Source organism: Ornithorhynchus anatinus, chromosome 8 (genome assembly GCF_004115215.2).
Source record: "Ornithorhynchus anatinus isolate Pmale09 chromosome 8, mOrnAna1.pri.v4, whole genome shotgun sequence".
In the NCBI taxonomy this organism is placed as follows: domain Eukaryota; kingdom Metazoa; phylum Chordata; class Mammalia; order Monotremata; family Ornithorhynchidae; genus Ornithorhynchus; species Ornithorhynchus anatinus.
This window is the reverse complement of record NC_041735.1, coordinates 20,038,534-20,062,971: the sequence shown is the minus strand read 5'-3', so window position 1 is coordinate 20,062,971 and position 24,438 is coordinate 20,038,534. Positions and strand designations below refer to the sequence as shown.

The 24,438-nt window shown below is 55.7% G+C and overlaps 1 protein-coding gene across 1 annotated transcript; it reads right to left on the bottom strand.

Moving 5' to 3' along the window:
* Positions 1–15,966: 15,966 nt before the first annotated feature.
* Positions 15,967–17,379, bottom strand: LOC100076143 (ammonium transporter Rh type A-like). Its single transcript, XM_039912891.1, has 2 exons — positions 17,314–17,379; positions 15,967–17,199 (listed from the first exon to the last, which is right to left on the bottom strand). Exons 1-2 carry the CDS (start codon positions 17,377–17,379, stop codon positions 15,967–15,969), a joined length of 1,299 nt encoding a protein of 432 aa, XP_039768825.1.
* Positions 17,380–24,438: the final 7,059 nt, after the last annotated feature.

Here is a 24,438-nt window from a genome sequence, read left to right as displayed (position 1 = left end):
AGAGAGACCCATAGAGACACTGAGAGGCAGGTAAGAAGGCAAATGAGAAAGAAGTAGGAGAAACGAGAAGAGGAACCAGAATGGGGCAGGAGAGAGAAGAGCGGGGACAAATAAGTAGCAAGACAGGGATATGGAGAAAGGGAGAAAAAACCAACAGTAGGACTGAGGGATGTGGGGGTGGGGGGAGAAGAGAGGAGTGACAGGGGAAGAATAAAGGAAAAGAGAAAATGCAAAGGGACAGAAAGAGTGAAAAGGAGGAAAAAACACAGCATTTAATGTCTGGTTTGTTCCCCAGAATTTATCTCTACCTACCACTACAACTACGACAACCCTAGATAATAATAATAATGTTGGTATTTGCTAAGCGCTTACTATGTGCCGAGCACTGTTCTAAGTGCTGGGGTAGAAACAGGGTAATCATATTGTCCCACGCGGGGCTCATAGTCTTAATCCCCATTTTCCAGATGAGGTAACTGAGGCACAGAGAAGTTAAGTGACTTGCCCAAAGTCACACAGCTGACAAGCGGCGGAGCCGGGATTAGAACCCATGACCTCTGACCACTAAGCCCTTGCTCTTTCCACTGAGCCAGGCTGCTTCTCACCATGATTTTATCTCCATTACTACTAAAATAACAGCAACAACTCCTCCTATTCCTACTCCTATACCTATATCTAACCTCTTCTTTCAGTGACCTGAGAGCCCATATACTGAATCTTAGGTGATTTCATCAGATCCTTCTTTCTACACTTCCCTTGCAGATAACCACCTGCCCAAGCTAAGGAATGGTGTATTAGTTCACTCTCACCCGCCTTCACTCCCTTGCACTTACTGAGCACCCACTGTGTGCCTAATCCTGCCCTTTTCTAGAGGAGACAAACAGGACACAACCCCTGCCTTCAAGAAACTGGAAATCTAAAGGGGAAGACTCAACTCATAACATTCAAACTCACATTAAAATGACACATCAAGAGGGAGAGAGGCAAAGGACGCAAAAAGAGCCCAAGCAGTAGAAATAGAAAATCCCAATTACCAAGATGTACATGGTGCAGGGGGTGCTGGAATGATGGGCACCCCAGAGTTAGGTGTGGTCAATCCCCAAACCTCACACCCACCCAGGGCGTGGTAAGGGTGCCAGTGAGTCTATGGATCCAGGACCGGTAAATCTTTCAGTGGACTGGGTAAGTTTTGCGTTTATCCGCAGGGGTGCTCCATCCACTTCTGGGAGTGTCACGGTCAGCTGGGCACCAGAGATGCCCCAGGCCACAACACATGTTGGCCAGACGCTACCCTAACTGGGCCCTAGAAGCCATTCTTCCTGTCCCCCTGTACCCACCATGATAGGGACTTGAACCTAGTCCCATGCAAACCCCGGATGACGACTTGGGAGTTCTGCCTGTGGTTGTGGGCCCTGGCAGGAGCTGAGAGCCACAGTCTGAGGTTTTGGCTGCCCTGACACCTTCCACCCCACCCCCCCACTCCTCCCTACCCTCCCACTCCTCCCTACCCTCCCCACCATCTCACCCCCTCCTGGGCCACTGCCAGCTGGTCGGAAGACATCCTCTCTGCTTACAGCAGCGAAGGCTGCCTCGGGCCTCCAAATCCTCCCCGTCTCCCTGGAAAACTGCTCAACACTGACCCCGACGCCCAGTCCTGTCCCAGGATGGTTCCCTGCCTCACACTACCCAGCCCTGGCCTGTCCTGCCCTGACCTGACAGCCAGGCAGTGAGCTCCCGGTTCCCCTTCTTGGGGCCTGGGACCTCTCCGCTGCCTGAATTGGCCCCCTTGGTGGAGAGGATCAATTCAGGAGCAAAGTCCCGGTTAGATAACAGGGGCAGGGGCTGGATTAGCATCAAGGACCCACCCTGTGGAGGTCACAGGGGGTGGAGAAGACAGGCAGGCCTAGGTTTTCCTTCTGTCCCATCTGGGGAAGTCCTCACCCCGGTTCTCTGTCCTGGCTGGTTCAGAGCTCAAAGTGCCAAGGGCTAATCTCTCCTGATCATCCAGGCCTCCCAGCGGGGAAGCAAGACAGGAAGGCTGCAGGCAGGGACGCTGTAGGCCGGGCCTGTGGGTCCCACCTTCCCCTCCTGCCCTGAGTGTTCCCCGGAGTCAGACAAATAGGGAGAAGGGACACCACACAGCTTCAGCTTATCCCTGGGATCCTGGGAATTTTGGCGGGAGACCCTCACCTGGGCCCAGGGAAGGAACTGCAGGGGAAAAAAACTTGCGTTCAGAAACTTGCGTTCCTGAAACTCAACAGGAACTCGGGCAAGGTGCCACCGCAGGAGCCAGCTTATCAGAGTCATAAAGGGAGAAGGGAGAAGTCCGAGGACAGAGCACTCCTTGGTTCTAGACTGTGAGCCCGTCGTTGGGAAGGGATTGTCTCTGTTGCCGAATTGTACTTTCCAACCGCTTAGTGCAGTGCTCTGCACACGGTAAGTGCTCAGTAAATACGATTGGATGAATGAATCTTGGGGCCGAAGTTGGTGTTTCAGGAGAGAGGAAGGGGAGACACCAGCCAGTGGGTGGTGGGGAATGGGGTCTAGCTCAGCCTGGTTGTTTGAGTCTTCCCAAAGCCGGGTCCCCAGGGGTCCGGCGAGCCATGCATGGACTTCTTGGAGGCTGGGGGCCATGCTGGTCTCCAGCAAGAGAGGATTTGGGATTGTGTATTGAGGATCCGTGCTATGCTAAGGATGTGAGAGCATGGACATGCACGATCCAAGGTGTGTGTGTGTGTATTAGTGTACACCTACGCCTGCTGGTCGAAGCTGGGTGGGATGGTTGGCCCTAGCTACTGCAACCTGGGGCCCCTTAGATTCTGGGTCTCGGGGAAATGGGCAACTCCCTACATCTCCGCCAGAAGGCCTGACCTCCCAGGGAGCCTGACCAGATCCTCTGAATGCCCCAAATCCAGCAGCCAGGAGAGGCAGCCTCCCCGCCTTTGCTCCCAGCTCCCCCAGCCTGTGGGAGGTCTCTGAGCCTTCCCTCCTGGGGCTTCACAGAGAGGCGGGTGGCCAACTCTCTCGCTGCCCTCCCCCCGCCCCAGGACCACCCTCTTCCTGTCTCCACCCCCCTCGCCCACATCCTGCTAGGAGCTCACCCCCGCTCCCCTGCTCAGCCAGCTGCCCCCCGGTGGCCTGGATCTCAGGATCTGGCCCACGCCGGGGGAATCACCTGTCGGCGGCAGGATGGTTGAGGGGGCTTGGCCCGGGCAGCACCGTCCTCCCGCCCAGAGAATCCGGACCGTTTAGCCCCAGGGGGCCTCTGGGTGGGTCCCTCTCCCTCCCCCAGCCTCTCGGAAGACTCCTCCTCATCGCGGTTTGCTGAAACGAGACAGATTGAAATGCGGCTTGGGAAAGGAAAATGGCCAACACCCACGCTGAGGAGTGCCACCGATGGGGGAAAACATGGCGGGCTCCAGTCTGGGGGAGGAGAAGCAGGTGGCGGCTCTGAGAAGGGATCTCTGGGCCAAGCTGGAGATCAAGGACTCAGCCCGGAGCGGGAGCAAGAACCCAGGAAAGTCTGGAGTGATTTAGGAGCCCGCTGGTGGCTGCTTCTGAGGATGAGAGCTTTGCCACGGCTCAGCTGGCCGAGCATCCCCAGAGAGCAGAGAGGAGGCCCTGCCTCCCCTCCGTTACAATGCCAACTAGTGAGCTCCAGGAGGCGCCAGGAAGCAGTTCAATTTGGAGGAATTATGCCTCCTTTGCGGGGTTGTCCGCCCCAGGGTCTCCCTTCCCCGATCTGAGCAGGCGGCCTGGCCCCAAGCCCTCACTCCCCCAGCGGAGCTCCCCAGCCGGAGACTGACAGGCAGGTTTCTGCAGGTTAGAATCCCGGGGACAGCTGCTGGCCCCGAGGTTTGGGGTTGTTTGTTAAGTCCAGCAAAACCCCAAAGTGTTTCCACTCTCCTTTACAAGGTGCATGTACAAACATCACTCTCCTCCTCCTCCCCCTCCTTTTCCTCCTCTTTACCTTCCCTCCTCCTCCCCTCCTCCTCTCTTCATCTTCATCCTCTTCCTCCCTAAACCGTAGCTCTCACATAGATGTGGGCCCAGGCTGGACTTCGGATGGAATGGCCAACCCCGAATGTCCAAACATCTGAAAAGGGCAAGGCAAAGCCTTAGACACCACAGATGGTGCAACAGAACAGTGATGACAATGATAATAATAATGGTATTTATTAAGCTCTTACTATGTGTCAAACACTGTATTAAGTGCTGGGGTAGATACAAGGCAATCAGGTTGCGCACCATCCCTGACCCATATGGGGCTCATAGAGACGCTGGGGTGATAGCAACTCAGATGTACCCACGGGGCCATCCTCCATCCTCACCCAGTGTTCCCTCTCTCACCCTGCCCCCTGAAAAGGTTCTTCTTTATTTACTTTCTGCCTTTCTTCAGTTTCTTTCAAGTTCTCTAATGGCACTTCCTGGGGGGAAGAGAAGCCTGGTGAGTGAGTTTGCGTGTGTGTGTGTGTGTGTGTGTGTGTGCATGTGTGTGTTTTTGTATGTATGGTGGAAGTCCATTGTGTGTGAGGGTGGGGATCTATCTGTGCGTTTGCCAGTGTGGGTGTTGATGAGTGTGAGAGAATCGGTGTGGGGGTGTATGTGTGTGTGTGTGTGTGTTTGTGTACACGTGTCTGTTCCCAGTCAAGTGCCCATTAGATTGGGGTGAGGGGCCACCAGGGGGAGGGGCACAAGGAAGGAAGAGCAGAAGGAAAAAGCTAAAGAGAGTGCAGGGGGAGGAGGGGAAACGAGCTTGGACTTTTGGTGGAATCAGAGCAAAACAACCGGAAAAAGGAAACTGGCCTGAAAAGGGGAAATAAAAATAGCCCCAAACGAACCCAAACTGTAATGCATATGGTCAGTGATCACACTTCCTTCTAGCACGGGTGGGGGTGTGTGGGGAGCTGGGACCCAGGAGAGCCGCGCTCGGATAGCGGGGTTGGCCTGGCCTGGGAGGATGTTTCCATTCTGAAGCTTCAGAGGGAAAACACCTGGCCTCTTGCCAGGTGAGAGCCCCAGGATCGCCCCCGCCCCCTCCTCCACCATCCTTCCACCACCTTCCCACCACTTCTTCTAGTATGGAACCATTCTGTCCCTCGGGCCACCGGTCAGCCCTTCCACAGTATGGGGTCCCCTTATCCAGGTGTTCCCCGTTTCACACCCACCGCCCCTTGACTGTGCCAGCGGGGGTGGTCGTGGGCAGCAGGGGACCGTCCCGCTAGACTCGCCAGTGCCCAGGTCACTCAGTGGGACACTGCGGGTGTCTGTCCCTGGAAGTCCTGCCCCGCCTTGCAGTCCCGCTGACCCTCCCGGGTCCTGAGGCTGTATGGAGACCCTGCCACGGGTGTCTGTCTCTGTGTGGGTACATGTGGTGTGGCATGGGGCCAGAGAGGTGGAGGTCTGGGCTCGTTTCAATCAGGGCCGAGTGGGCCGTGCCCAGAATCCCATGCCGGCTGCGCCCATGAGGTGGGAGGTGGAGTGCCTCTTGGGGGTTGTTGGGCCAGGGTTTTGGGGCTGGGGCAGGGACTGGGGGGCTCCCGGATCCTGGGGCTTGGATGGGGGCAGGGGGTGCCAGGGGTCAAAAACTGGGGTAGGGATTGGGGGGGCCAGGGGCCAGGGTATGGGGTGGGGACGGGGGATGCAAGGAGCCTGAGGTGGGGACAGATTGTGCCAAGAACCAGGTTCTGGGTTGGGGACAGGGAGTTCCAGGGGCCAAGGACTGGGGTAGAAACTGGGGGACACCGGGACCCTGGGGCTGGGGTGGGATCAGGGGTGACAGAGGTCAGGAGCTGGGGATGCTGGGAGCTAGGGGTTGGGACAGGAACCGCGCATGCCGGGAGCCTTAGGTTGGCACAGGGACAGGGAGTACCAGGGGCAGGGGTGCTGGGGTGGGGCCCAGAGGAAGCGGGGGGTGGCACAGACCAGAGGTGGAGACCAGGTTGGGGTGCGGATGGTGGCAGGGAGGGAAGGTCGCTTCACATGACCTCGTGCTGTGTACACGAACCTCCCAGAGATGTGCAGAATGACGATCCCAGATGTGCTGCAGGCTCTTCCAAACAGCCGAGCCCAGCTTCCTCCTTCCAGGGCCTTGTTTCTTCATTACGGCAGAATAACTGGTCTTCCGACTGACTCGGGAAGGACAGGCGGACAGGGAATCTTGGCCAGAGGACCGAGCAGCCTGAGGTGGGCCCCAGCTCCGAGAGGCCTCGGGCCTCATTACAGTGTCACATACACATGGGTAGAAAAGCCTGGGGGATTAGGTCTTGACCAAAAAAGAAATCAGCCTTTGGGAGAATAAGCATAGCCTCCCTTTCCTCCACTCTTCCCCCACTCTGCTCTTTTCCCTCTGTGACTTCTGCTGCTTTCAGTGCAGTGGCCAGATGTTCCTATGATAGAGCCAGGTAGGATGGTCAGCGCCAGGAGACCAGCTGAGGGCCGGTGCAAAAGCCGTGGGCCGGCAGATGGTGTGAGCCTGTCATTCATTCCTTCATTCAGTCATATTTAGTGAGTGCTTACTTTGCTCAGGCCACTGTCCTAAGCGCTTGGGAGGGTACAATTCAACAATAAACACAATCCCTGCCCACAACTAGCTTACAGTCTAGATGGGGAAAGACAGACATTGGTATAAATAAGTAAATTACAGATATGTAAGTAAATTCTGGGTCTGGGAGGGTGAAAGAACAGAGGTAGCAAGTCAGGGTGATGCATAAGGGAGTGGGAGAAGTCTGCAAGCCTGGGTCAGGACTAGGGGCAGAGAGTCAGGAGGGCCCCTTTGCTGCCTTCCTCTGTTTCTGAGCAAACTCTATCACTCACTCAATCAATCGTATTTACTGAGCGGGTACTATGTGCAGAGCACTGTATTAAGTGCTTGGGAGACTAAAATACAACAGAGTCGATAGACACGTTTCTTGCCCACACAAACTTATAGTCTAAAGGGCTACCAAGTGGCAGTGAAACCTGGCTTAGGTGGGAGCCCTGGGGCAGGGACTCGTCCGAAATCATTCATTCAATCGTATTTACTGAGCACTTACTGTGTGCAGAGCTCTGTACTAAGCGCCTGGGATAGTACAATGCAACAATAAACACATTCCCAGTCCACATGGAGATAACAGTCTGGAGAATGTTCTTTCTGGCCCCTTAGCCCCACCTCTTTGGGCCTGTTCTCCACCTCCTGACTTCTTCCGAACTCCAGCTCTATCCTAGCTCCCTTTTGGAGGAAGCTAGCAGCTCTGCTTGGTTCCAGGAGGACTCGAGATCACAGGCAGCCGTGGTGGGGAACCCCTGGGAGGACAAAGAATTCATCAGAGCCTGAGGGATGGGGGAGTGGGAGGGGCCTACTGAAAAGCTCCAGGCAAAATGTGGGGCTAGTTTGCTTTATGGCCAGGATGGATTGGATGCCCAAGCGTGTTCCTGGGAGAGGGAGTGGGACAGGGGGCTGACCATATCTCTGGGCAGGCCAGTGGGAAGAAAAGAAGAATGGGGCAGATAGCAGGAGTAGGTCACTGTACAAAGCACTGGGAAAGGATACCCAGGTCTCTGGCACTAGGACTCATAGTCTAAGAAGGGAAGTGGGGAGAGGAGACTGATGGGCAGATACATAAAGGGTGATGAAACAAAAGATTAAAACAGCATAAGGACATGGACAAATAATGCACATCAAAACGAAGCTCAGTAGGGAGTTGTGGCCAGAGAAGCAGAATTTCAGGTTCCTCATGGTGTAGAGTCCACAGTCCCACCATGAGCTCTTCAGCAGCAACTGCCACGGTCTTCCAGAGGTTCTGTGGAAGTGGTGCCAGGCAGTGGCTGCTTTTCTCTGTGGGGCGGAAACTCAGGGCGGAGGCTCCTCAGCGAAGTGGAGGAGGGCCCGGGCGGGATCCTGGGGAGACAGCCTGGCTGGTGCTCCAGTAAAGAAGGAAGCAGAGGGCTCTGGCTGACCTGGTGGGGAGGCGGGAGTCCCACTGGGAAAGCAACAGGTTCTTGTGGATTTGCTCGGTGGTGTAGATGTGTAGATGTTGTCTTCAGCATCTCTGTGCTTCTTGTTCCCTCTCTAGGGCCTAGGGGAGGAGAGGAAATCTCAAGCTTCCAGAGGGAAGGGTTGGGACCGCTGGTTAGTCCTGTGCTACTCTACCTTAAGCTGGTCAGATTTGGAAAGAGCATGGGCTTGGGAGTCAGACGACATGGGTTCTAACCCTGGCTCTGCCACTTGTCTTATGTGTGACCTTGGGCAAGACACTTCTCTGTGCCTCAGTCACCTCATCTGTAAAATGGGGATTAAGACTGTGAGCCCCACATGGGACAACATGATTACCTCGTATCTACCCCAGCCCTTAGAACAGTGCTTGGCACATAGCGCTTAACAGATACCAAAATTATTATTATTACTCTGCCCTGGACTGCTCTGATTTGCTCTACTCTGCTCTGTCTTGCTCTGCTCTGTGCAGAGCTGCTCTGCTCTGCTTTGCTCTGTCCTATGCCGCTCTACTGTCCCTGCTCTGACCTACTCTGCTTATCCTGCACTGCTCTGCTTTGCTCTACCCTGCTCTGCTCTGTCTTGTGCTGCTCTGCCCTCCTTTTGCCCTGCTCTGCCCGGTTTTACTCTGCTTTCCCCCACACTGCTCTGCTCTGCACTGCTCTATCCAGTGGCATAGGGCGTTTTCTGGAGCCCTAGCCAGACCGAGAGCAGCACTTGCAGCTCCCCCTGCCTCAGGCAGGGAGGGATTGAGACAGAAGGGGCCGGTGACCAATTGTGCCTCAGGCTTCTGGAAAATCAGAGTCCGGCCAGTGCTGTTCAGCTGCCAGCGGGCTCGGGAAAGCAGCTGCCGATCCCGCTTTGTGTAGACCGGCGGGCAGTGGCGGGGCAATGAGGTGGGGGAAGCCCTCGGGCCACCATCCCACACCCGGGGGCCTAGCACCTATCCCAAGTCTTCCTCTTCGGGGCATTTGCTCCTCACAGGAGATCCCGCGGGGACCCTCGATAGGCTTGTTGTTGGGGAGGAGGGCGCGGAGGGGGAGGATGGGCAAGACGGGAGGGAAGGGAGCCTGTGAGGAAGGTTGGAGCAGATCCAGGCCAGAGCTCGGCAGCTCTAGCCAAGGAGCTGGTGGCGAGTCCTGTGCCTCAGGCAAGCCCTGCTGCTGGCCTAGGAGTGGGTGGCTCTGCCAAACTCAGCAGGGAAGGTGGCTGGGGGGACAGGGATTAGGTGGGTGTGGTAGATGAGAGAGAAGCAAAGGCCTAGGACAGTGTGAGGAGCCAAGGGCTCTAGCAGAGGGGGGGCAGAGGATCTGGGGGAGAGATCAGGACTTGGGAACCCGGAGGGGAGAGGGGAAGGGTCCCAGGACCCTGGAAGGACAGAAGGTCTGGTCTAGGGAGATTTCTAGGCATTTGACTTTAAATGAAGAGTTTACGCAGGTTTTACCCAAATGAACACTTATGAGTTCTGAAGTCCCAGCACAGGAGCTGTCTGAATGCCTGCAGCACTGGTTCCGGCTCGGGGTTGGGGTGCATTGGTGGGGCAGCCTGGAAGAAGGCCAGTTAGTGACAGGCCAGGCTTCAGCGGCTCTGCTTGGCAAAACACATTCAAACAAATGAGAAATGGAAGCCTCTCTCTCTCTCTCTCTCTCTCTGTGTCTCTTAACTCCCCTCTAGTGCAGGGCTGTTGCTGGGTTTCCAACTCACTCTGTGTCAACAAACAGTCCTGCCATCTGCCGTCCAGATTGGCAGCCACAAACCCCACGGGCTCCTGAGGGCTCCCTTGCTCAGTGACATCAGCAGGGCAGAGCTGGCGGAGGGCAGGGGCCGTTGTCATCCCCTTCTCTTCCCTCTCTTTCCTCCTCCCCCCTGAGAATGGCCCACCCTGCCCTCCACCCCTGGTCCAGGGCTGTGTGCCCTGGGCCCCGGAGCTCAGTCTGGCAGGAAATGCAGGAAATGGGGAGAAGCAGGGCCAAGACGACTGGATAGGGACCTTCAGGATGTGTGTGTGTGTGTGTGTGTGTGTGCGTGCTCGTGTGTATGTAAATATATACTGTACGGCTGGGTGAATATGTACTGTATGTGGTATGAGGGTGTTTCTTAAGTAAGCACTGTATGTGTCTGTAAATAGATACTGTGCGAGTGTACACTGCATGTATGTCTCTATGTATATGTTACGTGTGCCTATGTTTATGCGTTGATACCTAAGCATTACTTATTTATACTATATACACTATAACACATACTATATATGCGTGGCTTAGTGGAAAAAGCGTGGACCTGGGAGTCAGAGGTCGTGGGTTCTAATTCTGCCTCCACCACTGATCAGCTGTGTGACTTGGGGCAAGTCTTTTGACTTCTCTGTGCTTCAGTTACCTCGTTTGTAAAATGGGTATTAAGACTGTAAGCCCCACGTGGGACAACCTGATTACCTTGTATCTACCCCAGCGCTTATAGAACAGTGCTTGGCACATAGTAAGTGCTTAACAAATACCATCATCACTATTAGAGAGAGAGAGAGGGAGAGAGAGAGCGAAAAGCAGCATGGCCTAGTGGATAGAGCAAGGGCCTGGGAGTCAGAAGGATCTTGTTCTAATCCCATCTCCACCACTTGTCTGCTGTTTGACTTTAGACAAATCTCTTCCCTTCTCTGGGCCTCAATTCTCTCGTCTGTAAAATGGGGATTAAGACTGTGAGCCCCACATGGGCCACGGACTGTGTCCGACCGGATTAGCTTGTATCCGCCCCAGGTCTTAGTACAGGGCCTGGCCTATAGTAATCTCTTAACAAAATACCATAAAAATACTCTACGTATACCGTAAGTATATACTGAATGTATACCATGTGTATATCGTTTGCAAGTGTGAGCATGTGTGTACGCGCCTGTGGTTTCTGTGTGTGTGCATTAAATTCTGCTTCATTCGGAAGGCCTTCTTCGGACGAAGTGGGTGTGAGGGTGAGTGCGCCCGTAACACTGGAGAGAGGCAAGGCAGGGGCCGACACAGACACGGAGGCCAAGAGACCAAGAGATAGGGCTTCCAGAGCCCGGAGGCCAAGGCTGGGATTCCTCTGCACAGCTTAAACCCGATGTCTTGAGATGGCGAATGGGCCTGGTCTGGTCTGGTCTGGTTTGGTCTGGTTTGGTCTGCTTGGTCCCCTACCTGCCGATGGATGAGATTCCTCTCCTGGCTACACTCTCCTCTGGGGTCTCCACGCCGCTGAGGCGGACCGTCCCTCTAGGTTGTAAGCACTTTGTGGGCAGGGAACGTATCTACCAACTCTGTTATACTGTACTCTCCGGAGCATGCTTAGTACAGCACGCTGCGCACAGTAGACTGGACTGTAAGCTTGTTCTCTAGACTGTTCTCTAGACATTGTGGTCAGGGAATGTGTCTGTTATGTTGATATATAATAAAGACGGTATTGTTAAGCGCTTACTATGTTCTAAGCACTGTTCTATACTCTCCCAGGGGTTTAGTGCGGTGCTCTGCACACGGTAAGTGCTCAGTAAATACGACTGACTGACAGTAAGCACCGCTCAATAGATATCATTTATTGATTCTCGGGGGCTCTCGCCGAAGTGGGGGCTGACTGGGTGAGTGGGTGAAAATCCTAAAGCAGGGACCTCGGACTGCACCCCCTCTCTGCCCATCCAGGAGGAGCCCAGGAGACCCCTCCCCACCCTACTAACCCTGGCGTCCTTTCCAGCCCCCTCCCGCCCCCTACGGCTCTCCACTCCCCTTCCAGGTGTGCGCCTCCAGCTTCCGCCTGGTTCCCCCCCCCCGGGCCCAGCACCCCACCCCCTGCCCAGGGACATGAAGCCTCTTGCCCTCCTGGCACTGCGGGCGGTGGAAGTACTGTGGTTGATCGCAACTGGCGCCTTGCCCAGGCTGTTATTTCCCATCAGGGCAGGGCTGCCCGCGGCGGTGGAGGAGGGGGGCGGCGTGGGGGTGGAACTATATTTGTTCCACATAGGCATGGCAGGGGAGATGCCCTAGGGAGAGGGAAGGGGTCCGTTAGGAGAAGAGCGATGTGGGACAGGATCCCTCCTGTAGGGTTGCAGCCGGTTCTGGGGCGGAACGCATCGAAGAGGGTTGGCTGAGAGAGGCACTGCCCCGCTCCGGGCCTCAGTTTACCTAATAGGGGTTTGGGGCCACGCCAGCCTGTCCAGGGCGCAGGGAGGCAGGCGTGGGTGAGGGACCGCGCCCCAAAGATTCCCGCTAACCGGGACGCGGAGACAGCTCCAGACCGCAGACATTCCCACCCTCCTGCTAAATGGGCTGGCGATCCCGCCCGGATCTGCCCCTCCTCCTCCCGCTCCCCAGACCCGGGGCTTCCAGACCCCCCGTCCTCTCCCACCCCTCGCTTTCCCGGCATCAGGAAACCCGCTCCTCTCCCCGGACCCCGGCTGGGTCGACGCGGGCCGAAGGGAATTTTATTTATGTATATTGAGGTCCGTTTACTCGTACTGATGCTTTGATGCCTCTTTACTTGTATTGATGTCTGTCTTCCCCACCCTCTCTAGACTGTGAGCTCGTTGTGAGCAGGGATTATCTGTCTTTATTGAGGTATTGCACTTTCCCAAGCGCTTAGTACAGTGCTCTACACCCAGTAAATGCGACTGAATGAACGAACGAATGAATGAAAGCAGGGAGCCGTCGATTGCCAGGTTACTTTGCTCTGGGTCCGCATCCTAACCGCCTTAGGCCTCCAAGAGGATAAACCAGTTGGGCTGTCCACATAGAGCAGGCGTGATGTGTGGAGAGCCAGCCGGGTGGGAACCCATCATGGAAAGAGGGAAGGAGGGAGGGAGAGAAGAGGGAAGGGGGAGAAGGGCAGCTTTGCTTCTGCCATTTCCTTTCGTCTCTCTGTCAAGCTTCCTGGGGGCCTCTGCCTTCACCTGATTCTCTTGGGCTCCCGCTTCGCGCCAGTTCGTTCGCTCCAGTTCCCTGGTCTGCCCTGGGCCAGCCAGGGAGGTGGGGGTCTTTGCAGCTGGAGTGGTAGTGGGCAAGCCACTTAACTTCTCTGTGCCTCAGTTCCCTCATCTGTAAAATGGGGATTAAGACTGTGAGCCCCGTTTGGGACAGGGAATGTGACCGACTTGATTGGCTTGTATCGACCTCAGAGTTTAGTACCGTGCCTGGCACATAGTAAGCGCTTAGTGGATAGAGCAAGCACCTGGGAGTCAAGAGATCGTGGGTTCTAATCCCAGCTCGGACACTTGTTCGTGGGTTCTAATCCCGGCTCTGCCACTTGTCTGCAGTGTGGCCTTGGGCAAGTCACTTCACTTCTCTGTGCCTCAGTTACCTCATACTTAAAATGGGGATTAAGACTTTGAGCCCCATGTGGGACAGGGACCGTGTCCAACCGGATTTGTTTGCATCCGCCCCAGTGCTTAATACAGTGCCTGGCACTTAGTAAACACTTTACAAATACATCAATTATTAAAAAACGAACAAAAACCAGAGCGCTTAGGCAGAGCGGAGGAGGCAGGCTTCCAGGCAGCAGCAGCAGCAGAGACAGGAGTTTGACAGCTGAGACCTCCCTGAGAGAGACACCCCTAAAGGTTTCAAATGGAAACCCCAACCCCCCTCAACCCCAACCCCAGGGAGCAGGGCTGGGATCGCTCTGGGTTTTCAGGTTCCTTCCTTGGGGCTGGGGGCTCTCTCAGCCTTCCCTTATTTTGGGGGGGGGGTAGGGGGAGGGTAGAAACAGGGGATTTTGCCAGCTCGGTTCACACACACACGCCGCTGCTCCACCTGACCGGTGATGGAAGGACTGAGGCCTGGCTCCGGGCGCAGAGGATGCCAATGGAACCGAGACAGCTGGCATTGGAAGGGGGGGGGGGGGGTATGTGTGTCTGCCCAGGTGGATGCAAAGCGCCCTGCTCAACAAGTGCACGGAAGAGCCCTGGACTGGGGGTGGTCGAGCAGGGTGGGTGAAAATCGGAGCCCTGATGTCTAGCTTAGAGCTGAGAGTACCTCAGTTGGCCAAGGGCAAACATGAGAAGCAGCGTGGCTTAGTGGCAAGAGCACGGGCTTGAGAATCAAAGGGCGTGGGTTCTAATTCCGACTCCGCCACTTGTCAGCTATGTGACCTTGGGCAAGCCACTTAGCTTCTCTGTGCCTCAGTTATCTGTAAAATGGGGATAAAGACTGTGAGCCCCATGTGGGACAACCTGATTACCTTGTATCTACCCCAGTGTTTAGAACAGTGCTTGGCACATAGTAAGCGCTTAACAAATACAATAATAATAATCAATATTACTATCCCCCATTCCCCTCCGTAGTGGTGGCGATGCAGCAGGGTCTAAGCTAAACGCCCACGGGGGCAGGGCCTGGGTCTAGCCCCCAACATGGACCCCATGTTGCTAAACCCTCTCTCAGCCTTCTCTTCTCCGGGAAGGGCAGCCCCAGTTCCTTGGAGCCCAGACAGACTCTGCTTCAGGTGGAGCCTTGGTTGGGGAAGGGGCAGGCCACACCTCCCCCCCAAACACTGCAGATTTCCTCAGTTTCCCTATGGGGAGAGGAAGGGAGCAGAAGGTGGGGTGGGAGGAATGAGTTTAGGTGGGGGAGTAGATTCCTATCCGAGGGGCAGGGTTGTAGGGGTCACCCAGAGTAAGAAAACTACAGAGAAGCGGTTGACGGGCCCAGGAGTCAGAAGGACCTGGGTTCTAAACTCGGGTCCGCCGCTTGTTTGCTGCATGACCTTGGACGAGTCACTTAACTTCTCTGTGCTTCGGATCCCTCATCTGTGAAAGGGAGATAAAGACCGCGAGCCCCATGTGGGACGTAGATTATGTCCAACCTGATTAGCTTGCAGTTACCCCAGCGCTTTGCACAGTGCCTGGCACATAGTGAGCGCTTAACAAATACCACTGGGAAAAAAAAAGCGCAAAATCCAAAACTGCAGCATCAGCAGCAAGAAGGCAGCTCTGGCCGCGGGGGTGACGAATGAGGTTTTATTTTGAGGGCAAAGTCATTCCCAAGTGCTTGGCAGTTGGAAATCCAGTGGAGGTATGTGCCAGGGCCTGAGTGGGACGAGAAGCAGGCAGTGGGAGGGGTGGGGGGCGGAGGGGATTAAGCGATACTGTCCCAACACGTCGCCCCGCGTTGCCCCGTCCTCCCTCGGCCTCCTCCGCCCCTCCTCCAGGCAGGAGGCGTAGTCTCAGCCCCGGGGGCGCCCCCCACCCTTGCGGGATTTACGGGACCAACCCTGCCCGCTGATCGGCCGGGAGATCTCTAAAAATCCGAGCGAAGATCACCCCTTTCCTTGTCCCCTCTCCCCGCGTTGAGAAGCAGTATAGCGTAATGGATAGAGCACGGGCCTGGGAGTCAGAAGGTCATGGGTTCTAATCCCTGCTGTGCCACTCGTCTGCTGGGTGACCTTGGGCAAGTCTCTTCACGTCTTCGTGCCTCAGTTTCCTCATCTGCAAAATGAGGATTGAGACTGGGAGCCCCATGTGAGACAGAGACTGTGTCCAACCCGATTTACTTGTATCCATCCCAGCGCTTAGTACAGTGACTGGCACATAGTAAGTGCTTAACAAATACCATAATTGTCATTATTATTATTATTCCCTCCTAGCCCCTCCCCAACTGACTCTTCACAGAAGCAGCGCAGAGAGACGGCGTGCAAGGAGAGACAGCGGAGAGAAAGGAGCCCAGGTGAGAGACGGCGTGCAAGGAGAGGCAGCGGAGAGAACGGAGCCCAGGTGAGCAGGAGGAACGTGGACCCCAGACCCCTCCCTCGTCTTTGGCCCCCACCCTTCTCCTCCTGCTCCTCAGACCGGGGCACCCACCTGGAACCGTGAAACCAGAGCCCGCGCCAAAGCAGAGGCGACATCCGGCAGTTTTGGCAGAGATGTGGCGGTGGAATGGGGGTGAAGGGGTGTAGGTTGTTCTGGTGCCAACCCCTTCCCCGCCCAAGGCTCCCTCCCTGCTCATTCTATACTCTGGGCTTTGGTGGGGGCGGGTGAGGTGGGGGTCTTGGATGCCGCCTCAGACACAGTCCTTCAGGGGCACACAGCCCCCGGGGTCGGCATCTGGTTGCCACTCGGCCGGCCCGGCCCCATCGGGGACTTTGAAGTAGGCCTCATCGTCGAAGCAGAGATCGTCTGGGGGCTGAGCCAGGAAGGGCAGCCTCAACACCCAGCCGGTGAGGTATCCTCCAAGGAGGGACACCCCGAAGGCCACCCCGAGTCCCGCGGCCTGAAACAGGGCTTGTTCGGAGGCGGTCCGGGCCGGGAGCGGCAGGTCCCCGACCAGGGTGCCGTTCCAACCCGGCGGGGCCCGGGGAGGGAACACCGGGAACAGCTGGTGCCCGTAGGCCTCGTCGGGCGTGCTGGCGATGGCCACGATGCCCGCCAGGGCCCCCACGATCCCGGGCAGCCCGTGCAGGTTGTGAATGCCGCACTGGTCCTGCAGCCGCAGCCTCCGGGCCAGGAAGGGGCTCAGGTACTGGAAGCCCAAGACGCAGACCAGCGAGGAGACGCCGCCCAGCAGGAAGGCCCCGGCCGGGGTGATCATGAGGTCGGCCACGGCCCCGATGGCCACCCCGCCGGCCAGCGTGGCGTTCTGCAGGTGGGCCATGCTGAGCCGGCCCCGCTTCTCCAGCAGGCTGGACGCGGCGAACGAGGTCAGGGCGCTGGCGCTGAGCGTCAGAAAGGTGTGCAGCACGGCCCGGTGCTGGGCGTCCCCCGGCTGGGCCAGCACCGCCACGAAGCTGGGCCAGAAGACCCAGAGGAACATGGTGCCGGCCAGCGACAGGAGGTCGGACTGGTACGAGGAGCCCTGCTTGGGGTGGCCGGTCCGCAGCCCCGGCCGGTACAGGGCCGCCGATACCCCCAGCCCGAAGTAGCAGGCGAACACGTGGAGCGTGATGGTCCCGCCCACGTCCACGATCCTCACGTGAGCCGTGATGATCCAGTCACAGGCCGCGTAGGCCGGGACTTCCAGCAGGGCCAGCAGGAGCTGCTGGATGGGACTGGTCCGGCCCAGTACCGCCCCCACTGAGATGAGCACCGTGACGGCGGCAAACTCGGCCGCGAGCACGTTGGTCATGCCCAGGTGGATCCGGCCCTGGTGGAAGTGGTGCAGGAAGCCCTGGACCAGCAGGGCCCACTGGGTGGCGAAGTTGGTCAAGAGGAAGTTGTAGGCGATGGCGCTGAAACCGTAGCGCTTCAGGAAGGCCAGCAGGAGCCCCAGTCCCACCAGCAGCATCACCTGGATGTCCTGGAACAGCGGGAAGATGGCGTAGAGCGGATTGTCGCGGGGGTCCCCGGCGGGGGCTGCCGGGTCTGTGTGCTCGTCGTAGGTGACGAAGAGGATGAAGAGGACCAGCAGCACGGCCTGGAAGAGGACGAGGAGGGCAGGCAGGCGGCACTGTAGGCTGGTGGAGCGGAGGCAGGGCATGGTCGGCTGGCTTCAGGCCGGGCTCGGCGAGGCCTGCGGGGACAGACAGAACAGGGAAGACCCGTGGCTGGGTGTGGCGGGCTAGGGAGGGGGTGGTGATGCTGGGGAGCGTTAGGCTCATAAACCCTAGGACTGCTCCCCATTGGCTCCCCACTGGCTCTCTGTCCCATTGATTTCTAGGTTGGTGTGACTGGGGAGCATGGGGCGGGTGAGGTCAGGGCTGAACTTTAACCCCTCTGGCCACCTTAATACCTTTTTGCTTTTATTGCCTGTGCCAGATCCTTGGTTAATGTTTAAGCTGGGGCCATCTCTTTGGATGCTAAAAGAACCTGAGAGAAAGTCTGCGAGTCTCAGAGGGCTTTGGGAGGCCAGAAGGCAGTAGGGGGTGACGTGGGGGCCCCAGAGGGCTCTTAACTGACTCTGCAAGTTGGTCCCGGGCTGGTAGACCACGGGGGTGCGTCTGGAATGGGCTGGGATTTCTATGGACCTCTCCAACCGATTTTAGACAAACCCTCAGATCTTGGTTTGGCGTGACAACTGAGCCCTGGTTCAGTCGGCAAGTGAGTGACACGGCTGCCCTGGGGAGTGCGGTCTCAGGAGGTCAAAATTCAGAAAGCCCCCAGCCTCACTTTGTCCAACTCTGAAACAGCACTTGGTTGGGCAGGGCCCTGGCCGGGAAACGCAAAGGCTCTAGCTTGAGGGGGAGAGGGTCAAGGGTTCCCCGGAGAAATGCTCTTGGTCTAGGGGTTTGGGTGGATTTCCATATGACATCATTCCACCACCGGCCACCGGCCGAGTCTATTGACGACACAGAGAGTGGGAGTGGGTGTTAAAATTTTCCCCGCCTCGGGACGATCAGGCCTGCACCAGCCTGCCAGGAGCTCGGCCCCCTTTAGAAAGAAGCATTGTGACCTAGTAGAAAGAGCACTGGGAGTCAGAGGACTGGGGTCTAATCCCGGGTCTGCCACTAGCCTGTTGTGCGACCTTGTGCAAGTCACTCATCTCTATGCCTCAGTTTCCTCTTCTGTAAAAAGGACATTCAATACCTGTTCTTCCTAGACCTTAGACTGTGAGCTCCAAGTGGGCAGGAACTATGTTTGATCTGATTATCTTGGCACATAGTAAGCACTTAACAAAAACCACAATTATAATGATAATTATTATTATTTAGAAGCTTGGACTCCCACGTTTAGCCTGGAGCCTGCACTATTGCTCGGTTTAAGTTCCACAGAATTCTGAGTTATGTTCAGATGTGCCAGACGGCTGGGGATTTTAACCCCACCCTGTTCACCCTTTCTCACTCCGAAGGGGGCCGACAAGGAGGGGGAAAGACATGCAAGCTACAGGTGGTGTTCCATTCTTCGAGAAAAACTAACTGGCCAGCCAGCCTGGGAAAGAGCCAGGCTGGGAGACTGCAGCTCCCCTCTTAGAATTTTAATATTGACTTAAAAAAAAAGCCACCTAAATCTTTATGCTGTTGGTGCATTACAGAGTACTTATTATCAAAATGCAAAGATAGTGTGTCTGAGCTATGTACTTTCCCCCATAAATTCTCCTCCCCAATCCCAGTGCTACTCCTCTTCCATTGTGTTGGGTGGACTGGCCCACTCTGAAAAGTATGGAAGATCACGTGGTCCTGGAAGAGTCGACTGCAGGGTTGGAGGTATCAAAGCATCAGGAGACAGCGCCATTGGTTGCACGTCGGGAGCCTCCAGGCAGCCCACCTTTTCCTCAGAGTTTACTGACCCTCTGGTTCTTGCCCCTCTTCCTTACTCTTCCCTCCTCCATCCTTCCTAGGACTTCAAAAGATACAGATTGCCACTGCAGCCCCGAAGCTGCAGGAACAGCGGTTGGATCTCGAGTTTCTGGGGTTACAGTGTCAACAGATCTGGCCAGTAAAATCACCGGGGAAGACGGGAGGTGCTGGCAAATGTTTGTTGTGGGCAGAGGATGCCTTTCATAGACCAGGTGTTCACCCTCTCCCTAGCTCTCAGCCCTTCCCTGCTCCAGCTCAGAAGTGGGGGCGTCCCAGAGGTGGAAGGATAAGAGATCACTGAGTCCATCCCCTTGCCTCAACGTAATCAGTCAATATCATTTACTGAGCTCCTTTTCTGCTCAGAGCACTGAACTACTTGAAGTACTTGAGGCAGTATAACAGAGGCAAAAAGCCATGTTTCCTGCCCTCAATTTGCTTATTCCCAAATGGAAAGATATCTCGACTTCTGAAAAAAATCTCCAGAAAACAGTAATACTCTGGCGGCAGGAACAGAGGGAGCAGCATGGCTTAATGGATAGGGCATGGGCCAGGGAGTTAAGAAGTTTGTCACCCCTCTCTGGATTACCCGGGTCCTCCCGGTGGGTTATTTAAAAAAGCAAATTTTATCCTTCTCTCAATTTCCGTCTCTTTCCGAGTCACTAATGAGGAAAAAGCTGGAGTTTCTCCTCATCTCTCTGTCACTATGCTGGAAGCACAGGTATACAGGTAATGGTCCAGCAGGCAAGAAACAGGAGCATCAGCAGAGGGAGCTGGATTATCCACTAGCTACGAGCTAGTTTCTGGATAACGATAAGTTGGCGATAACGAGGCCAGTTGGCCCTCACAGGTGTTCTACCCTCACCACCTCAGCTGGTCATAGCCCTAGACCAGTGACAGACCAATGCCCTAGACCAGTGACAGACCAAGGCCAAGGGACAAGAGGCTGGCCACTCCAGAGGTAATTTTGCTCATTCCTCTGGCCACCTGGGAAAGACAGCTCAGGGAAATAATCATTAAATTAATGGTATTTGCTAATAATAATAATAAAAAATGATAAACATGGCATTTTTTAAGCACTTACTATGTGCCATATACTGTACTAAGTCCTGGGATGGAGACAAGTGAATCGGGTTGGACACAGTGAGCCATGTGGAGCTCACAATCTCAATCCCTATTTTAGAGATGAGGTAACTGAGGCCCAGAGAAGTGACGCGACTTGCTCAAGGGCACACAACAGACAAGTGGCAGAGTCGGAATTAGAACCCATGACCTTCTGCCTCCCCGGCCCCTGCTCTACCCACTACATCAGGTTAAGTACTTCCTATGTGTGAGCACTGTACTAAGCACTGGTATAGGTACAAGAAAATCAAGTCCGACACAGTGTCTGTCCCTCGTGGGGCTCACAATCTGAAGGGGAGTCCCTGGGTGGTCTCCCTGACATTCTAGGGCTGAGGCCAGGCATTTAAGCCCCAGGCCTGACCCTGATTGCTTTCTGGAAGGAGTACGAAAAAGTCCGGCACAAAGAGTGCCTTGTGACTGCTCTTGCTCTCCTCCACCCACTGCCGTGATGGTGGGTTTTGTAGACCTTCCTCTGCCTTAGGGACACAGTTGGAACTGTTCCTGACGCCCCCTCAAGAACACCCCCCATCTAACCTCAAGACCATTTCTTCTCTCTGCAGCAGGACGGTGCCCATCGTCACTTTGCTGGTACAGTGAGTACCACCCCCAGGGAAGTTTTTCAGAGTCCTTATGGTTTGGAAGGGTTTTTTGCTAACCTGAGTCCCTCTTGCTTGCAGTTTCCACCCATTTCCTCTCTCCCCCGAACAAGTCAGTAAAGTGGGGGTACTGTCATTTACTTTAACTCCTACAGCACATCGTTGATGCCCAACCCTCAGAGAGATTCTCCTGGCCCCTGGCATACGTATGACTGCTCCCATTTCACGGGAAGAGAAACCAAGACTCAGTCATTCGATCAGTAGTATTTATTAATGTGTGCAGAGCACGGTACTAAGCACTTGGAAGAGTACAATACAACAGAGTTGGTAAACATGTTGCCTGCCCACAATGAGTCTACGGGATTCAGTCAGGGACAGAGCTGGGAATAGGCCCAAGGCCTCCCGCCTTCCAGGCCCCTGCCTCTCCAGAGTACACGGTGTTACAGCTGGGGAGCTACAGCCATTTCCCAGCTTGAACCACGGAAGAGGTGGTAAGTTTCCAGCCCACAGATGGGCTCCAAAGGGTTATTAATAATAATAGTAATAATAATAATACTTATGGTATTTGTTAATCACTTACTATGTGCCAGGCACTGTACTAAGTGCTGGGTGGATGCAAGCAGTCCCTGTCCCATCTGGGGCTCACAATCTCAATCACAATTTTACAGATGAGGTAACTGAGGCACAGAGAATAATAATAATAATTTTGGTATTTGTTAAGCGCTTACTATGTGCTGAGCACTGTTTTAATTGCTGGGGTAGATCCGGGGTGATCAGGTTGTCTCACGTGGGGCTCACCGTCTTAACCCCCCTTTTACAGATGAGGTAACTGAGGCACCGAGAAGTGACGTGACTTGCCCAAGGTCACACAGCAGACAAGTGGTGGATCCGGGACTAGAACCCTGGCCTTCCGACTCCCAGGCCCGTGCTCTATCCACTATGCCGTGCTACTCGACACTGAGGAACTCTATATTCCACTGGACGGTGCCTGCCTCAGGATTGAGCTAGCTATGTGGGGGGACGGGGATAAAGCCAATTCAGAGGCAAACATTTTTGACACTCTCAACTCCAAACCTTCCCCTCCAGCTCCACTAGCAGGTCGCCTATATCCCTGGACCCTCGGCCCCACCTCTCAGTCCAAGGAGCATCTCAGGGCACAGGAGAAGGCGGCGGCGGCAATGACAGCGGCAACAGCAGCAGCCCCACATCAGGGGTGAAGAACTACAATCCCGGGACCACCTGCCTCCATACATTTCTCTCACCTCAGTCTCCCCTCCGAAAACCCAGAGCGGAAATACTCACCTGCAGGCAGATGGTCAGACGCACACAAGAACACGCTCACGCCTGGCAGCACCAAGGCAGTCCTCCTCTCCAAACCTCCCCTCTCCGCTGCACCCGTTTTATAATCTTCCCGGCAGGTCGAACAGGTTCTGGTTGACTGGCTGCCAATCATTAATTCCAGATGCTCCAGAGGTATACACCTGGAATGCTGGGCCAGCCCCGGAGATGGGGAGCAGATAAATCGTGTTTTTATCAGACAAATCCCCTGCCCCCGGAGCCACCTGCCTCTCTTAACCTCCTCCTCCCACCCCAAAGCCCCCAGCCCTGATATTCAGTACCCCAACACCTCGTATCAAGCCCGGGGCACTGCAGGGATTGCAGTGTCCCCCTATCCCTGGGCCCCGATCCTTAGTCCCCAGGCCAGGGACTAAGGCCCCACGCAGAGATCTCTGGCTGGGGTCTACCCTGACTTTGTTGGGGGGTAGGAGAGGCAGTCACTTGGGGATCTTTCAGTGGCCCAGTTGGCTTTGGTCTCCCCACAGATCCGAAGCTGAGAATACCCTCGGAGCAGTTTTTGAGTGGCTGACTGCCTCTGAGCTTCTCCACCGGATCCTTACAGCCTCCCTGCAGTTCTCGGGGCTTCTCTTGGCCGCCTGCTCCTCCTGCCTCCTGCTCCCCAGGGCTTGGGCTTAGGGCCCTTCACATTTTTTTTTTCTGGTATTTGTTAAGGGCTTACTATGTGTCAAACAGTGTTCTAAGCTCCGGGGTAAGTACAAGTTAATTAGGTTGGACCCAGTCCCCGTCCCACATGGGGTTCGCAGTCTAAGTAAGTGGGAGTACAGGTATTGAATCCCTATTTTATAGCTGAGGAAACTGAGGTATAGAGAACTTTAGTGACTTGCCCAAGGTCGTACAGCAAACAAGTGGCAGAGCTGGGATTAGGAACCAAGTCCTCTTACTCTCAAACCTGGGCTCTTTCTATTAGGCCACACTGCTTATCTGCAGCAAACACCCTCAGAGATTGCCCTCTCCCCCCACCCCTCTTCTCTACCCAACCCCTTCTTCTCCCAGCCCACTCAGACCCAGAACCGGAAGAGCCTCATCTAACCCACGTGGAGGGAAGAGGGATATGCTGGGACACTGTTCCCTGATTGATGGATTGATTCCCTTTGGTCCCAAGACCTTGGTTTCTGGGTCCTGGGCCCCCCTGCCCCCCACTTCTTCCCCCAGCCCACCCCTGCTCACCTGCACAGCTGCTCTGATTGATATCTGGACACCTCCTCCCCACTGAAGGACAATGAGTCAGTGTGGAGATGGCCAGTCTCCAGGGGCCTGAGGACTTTAGAGGGAGGCCAGTCCAGGGCCCTCAACCCATCTCTCTTCTGGATCTCAGTGAGATACCTGGTTTATTTATTCCCAGGGGTTGTGTTTTGGGGGAAGCTACCTGAATGGTCCCGGTCGATCGATCGATTAGCAAGATTTATTGAGCACCGACTCCAGTTGTCCCCGGCTCCCCACAGGCATGAAACCCGTGCTGTTTAAGATGGATGACCTCCCCCACTGCCAAGGGGTGGAGACCGTGGAGAGACACAGCCCAGCACCCCCAGCCTCCCCAGTACCCCGGTCACCTGTCTGTCAGCCAAACCTGGAGCTGCCATCCAGCAAGACACCCGGTTCAGCTGGGAGAGTCAGGAGCCCCGTGTCAGGGGCCAGGTGTAGGGAGAGGGTCAGAGCGCCTGCAGTCAGGGGTCAGCTGTGGAGGAATGGGGAGGGTTCTCTGTAGTCAGGGGCTGGGGAGGAGGGCAAGGGTCATGGCCCTTGTGCTCAGAGGCCAGTTGCGAAGGGGAGGGTCAGGGCCTCCGTGGCCAGGGGCCCGGTGGTGGGGGCAAGGTTAGGGGAAACAGTAAGTACTCAACAAATAAGAATGAATGAATGAATGACAGCACGCAGAGGAGAGGGTGGGGACATTTGGCAGCCTCCAGAAAACCAAATCCAGCCTGCACTGGTGGTGTCCAGTTAGCTCAGGCTTGGAGTTGGAGAAGGGGGAGAGGAAAAGCCTGGCTTGTTGGGTTGGGAGAGTGGGGAGAGAGGGGAGAGCCAGGAGAACGGGGTTAGCCAGGAGAGCCGGGGGAGCCGGAAGAGTCATGAGCTCCAGGCCCCGCTGACAAAAGAGCAGCCAACCTCCTCCTGGGAGTCTGATTGCCAAATGAGGCTGGGAGAGAGAAGGAAAAGGCTGCTAAGCTCAGGCCTGAGAGGGGATTGTAGCACCAGCCATGAAGCTGGGGGCTCCCAAGGCTGTCTGAGACC